At 56.1% G+C, this 11,103-nt stretch overlaps 1 protein-coding gene across 4 annotated transcripts; it reads left to right on the top strand.

The window, feature by feature from the left end:
- Positions 1-212: 212 nt before the first annotated feature.
- Positions 213-10,722, top strand: SH3BP5L (SH3 binding domain protein 5 like). Of its 4 annotated transcripts, none has more exons than XM_084648513.1 (7): positions 213-231; positions 1,594-2,341; positions 6,052-6,114; positions 6,621-6,749; positions 6,983-7,144; positions 7,784-7,957; positions 8,667-10,722. In XM_084648513.1, the coding sequence occupies exons 2-7, from the start codon at positions 2,138-2,140 to the stop codon at positions 9,039-9,041; spliced, it is 1,107 nt and encodes a 368-aa protein (XP_084504639.1). In that variant the 5' UTR covers positions 213-231; positions 1,594-2,137; the 3' UTR covers positions 9,042-10,722. The 4 variants fall into 4 exon arrangements, with proteins under 4 accessions (XP_084504639.1, XP_084504638.1, XP_084504637.1 ...); XM_084648512.1 differs by lacking the exon at positions 213-231 and adding an exon at positions 443-506; XM_084648511.1 differs by lacking the exon at positions 213-231 and adding an exon at positions 658-744.
- Positions 10,723-11,103: the final 381 nt, after the last annotated feature.

The raw sequence follows: 11,103 nt of genomic DNA, 5'->3' as shown, positions 1-11,103 counted from the left end.
TGGTGTGATTTGGACTCATTTGTTTATTTTTAATTAACACCTAATTGTTTTTACTGTTAAAAAAATAATGGTTTCTTCCAGCTAGCTCTTCCCCGAGGATAAAGATGGGACAGTCCCCGATCTCTGATTGGCTGCTGAGCCCTACGTGGTACATCATATCTCCGCCGCCAGCTTGAACGTGCGAGCAGGCAAGCCCCTGGCTTCCCTTCCAAGGAGAGAACACCGGCGCGGGTGGGTCACGTGGCCATACTGGTGGCGCTATGGGTGTATCCATGTTGGAGTCTGCTACGGGCGTCGCCATATTCTCTTCCCTCGTTGTCGTCACCATCTTGCGTTACGGCAGGAGCAGAGGGCGAGGTAAACAGCTGGCACCCTAGAGGCCCCGGATGTTACTTTCTCTTCAGCTAGACCGTAAACCAAGATGGCGACGCCCACCGTGGATCCAGGATGGCGGCGTTCACGTGTGATTACTAACGCTCTCACTTTGAGCTTATTTATTTACCTCGGTGAGAACTGAGCCGAGCGATCTCTCTGAGCCTGCAGGGATGTTTCCCTCTATCCCCTCCCGGGGGCAGCTTGAGGGCAGAAACGGGGCGGGGGCTGCGCACATGGGAGCCGCCATGTTGTACGGCAGATATGCAGACGGGGAAAGAGGTGTCCCGGAAGAGCGGGTTCCGGTTCCGCTTGGCCTGGCTGGGTTGCGGGGAGGGGCTGCAGCTAGTTGCTTAGCCTGGAGAGTAAGAGGTAAATAGAGCAGGTCGCCCCTACCCCGGGGGTTGTCCGCCCCTATGCACTGAGCCGAGGCCCCTGGGGGCGGGACCAGGGCCCGGGGTGCATGGGGGTGGAGGTAGCCGGGGCAGGGTGCATCGAGGGGGTTCAGGGCGCATTTCGGTGGGTGCAGTTTGCGATGTGGGAGGGCTGGGTGCATTAGGGGAGGGGTGGTTGCATGGAGTGTTCGGCTGGGTGCAGGCGTGGCAGGGAATGGGCAGCTTGCATTGGAGAGGAGGTTGATGTACTTTGTTTTGGGGTAGAGGGGTGCTGGCTGCATTGGGAGGAGGGGTGGGCGCAGAGGACATTGGAGTGGGTGCAGCTTGCATTGAGGAAGGGGCAGTGGGATCATTGCTGGGCACATAGGGGGAGGGGGGCGCTGATTGGGTGCAGGGTGCATTGGGGAGGAGGATGTGGGGTGGATGTAGAAGACATTAGGGTGGGTGCTGGCTGCATTGGGGTGAGTGCAGGGAGCATTGGGGAAGGGGCGGGGGTGTGTGCTGGGTGAATTGGGGAGGAGAAGGTGGGGTGGCTGCTGGGTGCATTGGGATCGGGGAGAGGGCGGTTGGATGAGTGCAGGGTGGCTGCAGAGTGCTTTATGGGAAGTAGCAATAGATGGGGTAAGGAGTAAATAGCATGGGATGAAGTGGGAACCTGGTGACTCTTCTGTGTCCATTTAAACGTGACAGGGTTCTCTTCTGTCTGGGGTGTGTATGTGTATCTGGTGGGGTGGGGAGTCTTGGTGCTGACAGGGGTCTGCCTTACTCTGTTGGTGTCTGGTACAGAAAGCAATGTCTGATTCACTCTCTGCCGCTTATTTTCCAGCCTCCTCTCATATCTCTGCAGATCCAGCTGGACCCCAGTTCTCCAGACTTCACGCTCTGAGCCCCCCCGGGACTGGCTCTCATCAGGGTCTCACTGGGGCTGGCAGTGGGGGGTGGAGGCGTGTCTGGCTCTCTGCCACTGGAGATTCTTCTCCACCCCCTCGGCGAGCTCCCTTCCTGGCTTTTGGTCTCTGTCTCAGATTGCTGAGTCTCCGTGGTCCTGATTCTCTCTTCTCCGAGCTAGCCATCCTCTGACTGGGCAGCGAGAAGTGGTTCAGATGCTGGTACGAGGAGGGACATCCATCTAATACCTCCTCTCATGCCTTGTTGCTTGATGCCCCAGCCACTCTCCAAGCTCTTGCTGTAACCCAGGGCTGCCGCAACCATTCCCAATTCCCTGCCTGCTCATGGCTCGTATGTTGGTGTGACCCAGTGGATGGGCCCAGCACTAAGATGCCTGCGTCCCTGTGAAGGCTTCACCGGCGGCCTGCCTGCTGAGGAAGACCTGATACTGCCAAAGGGAGGAGTGGCGTGGGGGCCCCACAATGGAGGACTCAGACCAGCGGCTGGTTCTGGGTATGAACGTGGGGGATGGGCGCCAGACGCCTCCTGGGGAGCTGCGGACACCCACGCAGGAGGGTGAGGAGCTCAGGGCTCCTATCCCTGAGGATGTCTGCAGTGGTGATGAAACCAAGATGCCGTTGAGGGACGAGGAAGACGTGGAGGAAGAGTTGGATCCCAGGATACAGGTGAGGGCTGGCTGTACCTGGCTTTCTCTAATGCTATCAGTCACTGGTGTGGATGTGAGCTGCGAGCCAGTGGGAGCTACGCATTCCCATGGGGACCTGCTCCATAGGGGATGTCACAGCCCCAGCTGCAGAGCCTGGATGTTTAGCTTGAGCTGTGGAGACTCTTGCTTTTAGCACTGGTTCAATTCCTGGTGTTGGTTAAAACGGCCCCCCGTCACCAGGGTCTACATTTGTACATACATCAGAGGGGCAAAGGCGTGTGTAGTCCCTATTGCAGAAGGCAGTAACCTGTCCTTGTGTGGTAAACTGGTGTAACCTCCTGTGTGGAGACTTGTAATCCAGTTCATAACAATTTATCTTAATCTGATTCATAGAATCATAGAATATCAGGGTTAGAAGGGACCTCAGGAGGTCATCTAATCCAACCCCCTGCTCAAAGCAGGACCAATCCCCAGTTAAATCATCCCAGCCAGGGCTTTGTCAAGCCTGACCTTAAAAACTTCTAAGGAAGGAGATTCTACCACCTCCCTAGGTAATGCATTCCAGTGTTTCACCACCCTCCTAGTGAAGAAGTTTTTCCTAATATCCAACCTAAACCTCCCCCACTGCAACTTGAGACCACTACTCCTTGTCCTGTCCTCTTCTACACTGAGAATAGTCTAGAACCATCCTCTCTGGAACCACCTCTCAGGTAATTGAAAGCAGCTATCCAATCCCCTCTTTCTTCTCTTCTGCAGACTAAACAATCCCAGTTCCCTCAGCCTCTCCTCATAAGTCATGTGTTCCAGACCCTTAATCATTTTTGTTGCCCTTTGCTGGACTCTCTCCAATTTATCCACATCCTTCTTGTAGTGCGGGGCCCAAAACTGGACACAGTACTCCAGATGAGGCCTCACCAATGTCAAATAGAGGGGAATGATTACGTCCCTCGATCTGCTCGCTATGCCCCTACTTATACATCCCAAAATGCCATTGGCCTTCTTGGCAACAAGGGCACACTGCTGACTCATATCCAGCTTCTCGTCCACTGTCACCCCTAGGTCCTTTTCCGCAGAACTGCTGCCTAGCCATTCGGTCCCTAGTCTGTAGCTGTGCATTGGGTTCTTCCGTCCTAAGTGCAGGACCCTGCACTTATCCTTATTGAACCTCATCAGATTTCTTTTGGCCCAATCCTCCAATTTGTGTAGGTCCCTCTGTATCCTATCCCTGCCCTCCAGCATATCAACCACTCCTCCCAGTTTAGTATCACCCGCAAATTTGCTGAGAGTGCAATCCACACCATCCTCCAGATCATTTATGAAGATATTGAACAAAACCGGCCCCAGGACCAACCCCTGGGGCACTCCACTTGACACCGGCTGCCAACTAGACATGGAGCCATTGATCACTACCCGTTGAGCCCGACAATCTAGCCAACTTTCTACCCACCTTTTGGTGCATTCATCCAGCCTGTACTTCTTTAACTTGCTGACAAGAATACTGTGGGAGACCGTGTCAAAAGCTTTGCTAAAGTCAAGAAACAATACATCCACTGCTTTCCCTTCATCCACAGAACCAGTAATCTCATCATAGAAGGCGATTTAGATTAGTCAGGCATGACCTTCCCTTGGTGAATCCATGCTGACTGTTCCTGATCACTTTCCTCTCATGTAAGTGCTTCAGGATTGATTCCTTGAGGACCTGCTCCATGATGTTTCCGGGGACTGAAAAAAGCCCTCTTCACTGAGGGCTTGTCTACAAGGAGAGATTGACCAGTAGAGCTATAGTGGAATAATTATCATGCTGTAGCTATGCCGGTATCACTCCCTGCATGGATACGCTATTCTGGTATAAAAATGACTTTCTTCTGGAAGTTCGAGGGGGAAAAAAGGTGGGTGAGGTAATATCTTTTATTGGACCAACCGAGCTTTCAAATTACATGCAGGTTTTCAGGTTGGGGAAAGGTACTCTGAGTGCCACTGCGAAATACAAGGTTGAAGGGATAGTTTAGTGTAAGTAGTTAGCACATATTCTAAGGGGCCATTCAAGGTGAAGTGGCCTGTTAACACAGAATAACAGAAGTTGTCCAATAAAAGATATTACCTCACGCCCCTTAACTCTCTACAACAATGCTCATCCCAGAATAATTACTTGCAAGTAAACAGTCACTTTTATTCTGGACTGGCATATCCTCTCGTGGGGGTACACGGGTGTAGCTATTACAGGATAATAGTATGCTGGACAGTTTCCCTATGTAGACAAGCCCTGAATTAAATTAAACTGATTTATAAAACATCTTTGAATTGGATTAAGGCTTTGTCTAGATCAGGATTTAAAAGTGTCCTTTGATCCTGTTATCTCACTTGATCTAATTAACACCTCCTGGGATTCCAAGACAAAGCAGCTGTAACTGCAGCTCATGCTAAACTGGTCAAATTAAAAGCCTTCCTAGGATCCTGGTAATGTAGGGCTGGAAGGGACCTCGCAATAGCCTGTAGTCCAGCCCTTGTTGTCTGTCCACAGCTTAGAGTAGGGACTGTCTTTCTTTGTGATAGTACAGTGCAGCCCCTAGGGGCTACCGTAATGTATGTGACTCAGGTCATGATCAGAGATCCAGGATCCTTGGTGCAGGGTCCCATCCTGCCGCCTCAGGGAACAGCAGAGCTCAGGTGCCATTAGACAACTCTGATCATCAATAGATCTCAGAGCTCATTAGGTCTCTGGTCCAGGCCCTTGCTGTCTCGCATCTCGATTGCTGCAGCATCTTCCTCCCTGGCCAGGACCGGTCCCATCTTCTTACCCCACTTACGTGTGTTCAGAACGCTGCTGCTGCAAAGATCATTTTCCTGTGGGACCCCCCCCCCACCTCTCTGCGAGCTCCCCATTGGCTCCCCTTCGCATCTCACACACAAACTGCTTATCTTAAGGCTCTTCATGGCCCTATCTATCATCCCCCCTGTGCTATTGAGATGTGGAGCCCAGCCTCCGCTCTGCTAGTGACACCAGCCTTCATCACCCACTTGGTAGATTTTCCCAGCAGCACCTCCCTGCTGCCTGCCATGTCACCCCTGTCTGGAGGAGGGGGAGCAGCAGCTCCCATAAACACCCACCAAGCCACCTAAGTGCCTCCTTTGCCGCGATACCTACATGACTCTCGACGTTGGGTAGGAGCTGTGGCTGCTGCTTATCGCTCTGATCAGACGTGACTCATTGTTCCTTTGCGCTCCCCATCCATCTGTCTCAGCCTGTTGTCTCTTGCACATCTATGTTACTGCAGGTGTTGTACATGGTGCCTAGCACGATGCGGCCATGACCATAATACTTGTTGTGCCATCAGAGAGCCTGAGTCCCTGGCACAAAGCCCTGTCCTGTCTCCTCAGAAGAGGTACACACAATGATCCCCACCTCTCCTCTAGTACTTCTCCCCAGCAGAGCCAAGTGTTCTACAGATTTATCAGCATTTCACAGATGGGGAGATGAGGCAGAGAGGGGCAAAGCGACTTACCCAAGGTCACCCAGCAGGCCAGCGGCACAGCCTGGTATATGCTCTGTGCACTAGGCCACACTGTGTTTGTGGTGCCATCCCCCGCAGCTGTGCCGGGAGTGGAAGGGGTGCAAGGAGGGGCTCTCGCAGGCTGGGAGGGGGGCCTGTCGGGGTGGTGCTGTCCTGCTGAGCTGGGCGTAGCATTGGGGCGGGTACCTGAGCCTCCTGCTCTGCTTCCCCCTTGCAGGAGGAGCTGGAGCATCTCAACCAGGCCAACGAGGAGATCAACCGGGTGGAGCTGCAGCTGGATGTGAGTAAGCGCTGGGCTCCCTGTGGGGCCGGCCGCCTTGCCTCAGACTGAGCACGACCCTGCCACGACCACCCTTATGTTACAGCCCTGTCCAGGCCATGGAGATCCCCGGCAGCTCCCACCGATTGTCTCCGTGCTGGGCCAGCGAGCCTGGCTGTTACCTTGTGGTGGTCGCGGCTCTTACTGGGCATTCAGTGACCCTTGGAGCTGCTTCTGTAGCCCCTGTGCTGCCCTGTGAAGCCAAGCAGAGTTGGGCTGGGTTAGCACTTGGAAGGGGGCAGGGGTGCTCTCTGGTAGTCAGTGTCCCAGTGTGGGGCCTGTGCTGAAGGGAGTGGGTTGGGGCTCAGCAGGGGCCACTCTCCCTTGGTGGTCAGTGCTGGCCCCAGTTCCCCATTGCAACATTAGGGGACGCTGTGCTGCAGGGAGCAGTGCAAGGGTCAACAGGGAGTACTCTCCCCTGGCGGTCAGTGGTGGCCCCAATGCTTCTGCTCTCCTCCCCACTGCAGGAAGCCAGGACTACTTACCGCAGGATCCTCTCTGAATCCGCCAGGAAGCTCAACACCCAGGGCTCCCAGCTGGGGAACTGCATTGAGAAAGCGCGTCCATACTACGAGGCCCGTCGCCTGGCCAAGGAGGTGTGAATGCTCTCCTCTGCCCTGCCTGGCGTGGCCACCTCCCTGGCACATGCCAAAATCAGACTCCTGGGTTCTATCCTGGCCCTGGGGAGTGAGTGGGGTCTAGTGGGTTAGAGCAGGGGGGTGGGAGTCGGGACACCAGAGTTCTATCCCTGCTCTGGGAGAGGAGAGAGGGCAGGAGTCCCTTGCCCTACTCTCTCTCTCCGTGTGACTTTCCTCTCCCCTCCATGCAGGCCCAGCAGGAGACGCAGAAGGCAGCGCTGCGGTACGAACGAGCGGTCAGCATGCACAATGCTGCCCGCGAGATGGTCTTTGTGGCAGAGCAGGGCGTCATGGCCGACAAGAACCGTCTCGACCCTACCTGGCAGGAGATGCTCAACCATGCCACCTGTAAGGTGAGATGTGGGTGTGGGGCCGGAGGTTGTACCACCCATGTAGGGGGGAACCACACCACTTGCAAGGTGAGACATGGGGGAGAGAGGGGGCTGTACCAACCACATGGGAGGGAACCATGCCATTGGGAAAGTCAGACATGGGGACTTGGCCAGAGAGCCATACCAATCATGGGGTACAGGGGAATTATACCAACCACATGGAGGTGCTGACAATGCTACCTGCTAGGGGAGAGCTGGGGGACCACATTGGCTGGGCACAATGGGAGGAGGACTTTGCCATCTGCCTGGTGAGAGCTGGGAGCATGGACATGGTGGAGGCAATAACCAAATGATCACACCATCTGCCAGAGGAGGGGTGGGGGTGCCACAAGGACCATACCAATTGCACAGAGAAGGGGGGGTGGTAGGTTGCACCCCCCTGGCGGGTGACAGCCTGAGTCCCTGTCAGGGAAGGATGGATGGGGAGGGGTGATGGAGCTGGATGGGGAGGGGTGATGGAGCTGGATGCGGTGTGCGTGGGAGGATGGGGAGTGGATGGAGGAGACTGAGATCTGCAAGGCTCTGTGTGTATGTGAGGGCACAGGCTGGGTGGGAACAGGGACCTGCTCTGAGCTGCATGTCATCCTGCTCCGGCTGCAGGTGAATGAGGCGGAGGAGGAGCGGCTGCACAGTGAGCGGGAGCACCAGCGTGTCACCCGGCTCTGCCAGCAGGCCGAAGCCAAGGTGCAGAGCCTGCAGAAATCCCTCAAGCGCGTCATCGTAAAGAGCAAGCCCTACTTCGAGCTAAAGGCCCAGTTCAACCAGATCCTCGAGGTGAGGCGTTACAGCCCCACTGAGATCCTGGGGGGCCGGGGCACACATCCGCCCCCGCTGAGATCCCAGCATCCCTGTGGGTGGATGAGCAGGTATATGCCTGCTTGCCCCTGCTGAGATCCCAGCATCCCAGGGGGGGCACACACGCATGCCCCCACTGAGATCCTGGCATCCTCAGGGGGGCCAGGGCACGTGCACGCCACGCCCCCGCTAACATCCTGGTGTCAGTGATTTTGAGGGCTGGGTGTGTGCGCGGCTGGGGTGGGACATACCCACCCCTCTGACATCCCACAATGCCCTGAGTGACGTGTTGCTGCTCCCTACCCAGGAAGGGATGGATTTTCTCATGGGTGCTCCCCTCCCATGGCTGTGGGGCCTGAGGCAGGGGAGCAGGGAGAGATGTGAGGCTGTGATTGGGTTTAGAGAGGAGTGGGATGCGTGTGTGTTTGTCTGTGCGCACACGTGTGGATACCTGCAAGGAAGAGTGGGGGTGGGGCTGAGCATGCAGGGGGTGGACTGAATTTATAGGATGGAGAGAGGGGGGTGTCTTTCTATCCTGGGTTTGGCTCCTCCTCTCCATCCCCCCTCCCCCCCCGGAGCACAAGGCCAAGGTGATGGGACTGGAGTGGTGGGGTGGGCGGGAAGGGTTTGGGCACATTGTGTGGTGGCAGAGGGAGCTGTCGGACCCCTGATGTCCTCCAACCCCCAGGAGCACAAGGCCAAGGTGACGGGGCTGGAGCAGCGGGTCTCCCAAGCCAAAATGCGCTACTCGGTGGCGCTCCGTAACCTGGAGCAGATCAGTGAGCAGATCCACGCCCGGCGGTTGCAGCGCCTCATCCAACGCCGGGCCTCGCCGGTAGGGGCGGAGGCGGGGGCCGGGCTAGGCGCCGAGTGCCCCCCCACGGACACGCTCTCCATGCTCAGCCTGCAGACCATCGCCTCCGACCTGCAGAAGTTCGACTCGGTGGAGCATCTGCTGGGGCTGTCGGACGCCGCCAGTCTCAACAGTGATGAGCTGGAGGAGCAGGAGCGGCGTCGGGGCGGGCAGAGCCAGTTCAAGCACCACCGCAGCGTCAGCCTCTAACCCACCTTCCTGGCCCTTCCCCTTGGCAAGCCCAGCCGGAAGGGGCTGTGCCGTGGTGAGGAGGGAGTGCAGTGGCTGGATGCTGCGGCACTAAGGCGGAGCAGCCTTTCCTGGGGTCCGCGAAGCACCGCTGCTTCCTAAGGGGGGCCCAAAGACACTGCACCTCCTGGGGACGTTGCTCATTCTCTCCTCCCCCCCCCCTCCCCCGGCCCCCCGCATTTCCATGAGTGCCCTCTGACACTACACCTCCCAGAGGGCATTGCTCATCCCCTCCCCCCCAGGTGAGTGACCCCTGGCACTGCACTGGGTGACCTCTGACACTACGCTTCCCAGGGGGCATTGCTCATCCCCTCCCCCCCAGGTGAGTGACACTGTGCTGGGTGACCCCTGACACTGCACTTCCATGTGGGCGTTGCTATACTGACACAAGTAGCATGGAGGCTGCTGATTCCAGCCAGCAGGGCTGTCTGGGTACCCTGGGGCAGGGCTCCATGCTGGAGGCAGGAGCAGACATGGCCCTTTGCTGGAGCAGTGTCACCTGCAGACCCCGCTTCCAGCATGCACTGATCAGAGCACCCAGTTCCCTTGAGCGCAGTGTGCTGGCAGCTGGGGTCTCCCCAGAGCAAAGACAACAGCACACTATTCGTGGTCTGCTGCCTTCACCGACCTGGTCTCCGGCACTGCTACATGTCCTGGGGACGGGGAGCAAAACTAGCTGCTGTCTGACAGACTACATTCCTGGTGGGGGCATAGGCCCTGGCCTGGGGCTACTGCATGTGTACATCCTGGGGGACAGGGCGGGAGCTATGGAACAAGGGCCCTATGGTGTCAGCTCTCTGATAGCTACAGCCTAGTTCTTGTCCCCAAGCACCGGCTGGTGAGGGCTGCTGCTGAGACATAAAGATGGCCTGGAGCCAATGCCCTCTCCTAGTGTAAACACAGACTGGGTCAGTCCCCTCTGCCTATCCTGTGGAGCCTGCAACGCTCACTGGGTGGGTTGCTCACTCACCTCCTGCAATGTAACAGGGATGCTCCTGTGAGAATTTGGGTGCTTGTGCCTGGGGTTCATATCCCAGTGGCAGAGGTTATAGGAGCAGCCAGTGCAAACTTTATAGCCTTCCCCGCTGCTCAAAGGTGGCTGGGCTCAGAGATGCCTGGAGTCTGCCCTATGAGCAGAACACCTTCACCCGAAAGATGGCAAGGAGCTGATTCCTTCCCCCACTAGCAGGTAGCACCAGATGGTTCACCCTGGGCAGCTCCTTGTACTCTTACCTAGCCTGGTTCCTCCAGATTTCCTAGGTCAAATCCCACTCAACTCTTCCTTTATATTGAGACAAGTAAGTGTCAAAGCTGCGTGGAAAGTAATTTGCACTAGTTGGTGTGGGGATGGGGGGCCTTGGTGTCTGTTGGGAGGGGGAGTTCCTTGTGCATATCCTCTGTCCTGTAGCCCACTCTGGGCTCATCTGTACCCCCTGTGGTCTCCCAGGAGCTGGGGCTGCCTCCTCTCTTGTGATGGGTGCCCCTTTTCGGGGGGAGGCTGTTGCTGCTGCTGTGCCCTGGTGTGGCTTCACTCTGCTGTGGCTGTGGTGATAACTCTGCCAGTTTGAGGCAGCCCAGTGGATCTGTATGAGTGAGTGGCTGTGCTGTGTATTTTATTTAAAGTAAAGATGCCCTGTGGAGACTTGTGTGTGTGTCTCTGTCTCATGATTCAGTGTAATCCTGGATTGTCCACACTGCAGACACACAATATTGCAGCCAGTTCCCAGGACTCTCATCTGATCTGGGTACAACACAGGGATTAGCTGTGTGCATGCAGTGGTTGCTTTTTGTAACTACTCGGCACTGTTTCAGCCTTGGAGCTTCATATTCACTGTACAAATCTGCAAAGATTAACTCCACTAGCTGGCAGGAGGAGTTGGCTGTTATCCACTAGAGGGGGATATTGGACAGTTTGCCAGGGTGTTACAATTTCACAGTACAGTCTGGTCAGCTGTATTTTTTTTTTCACTGCACTGCCAATTTGTGTGTAGTGGGGAAATCTTTACAGCCATCCCAAAGTGCC

Source organism: Lepidochelys olivacea, assembly GCF_965140295.1.
Source record: "Lepidochelys olivacea isolate rLepOli2 genome assembly, chromosome: 14".
NCBI classification, from domain to species: Eukaryota; Metazoa; Chordata; order Testudines; family Cheloniidae; genus Lepidochelys; species Lepidochelys olivacea.
Note: the sequence above shows the minus strand (reverse complement) of the source record. Positions and strands in the feature narration are given on the sequence as shown.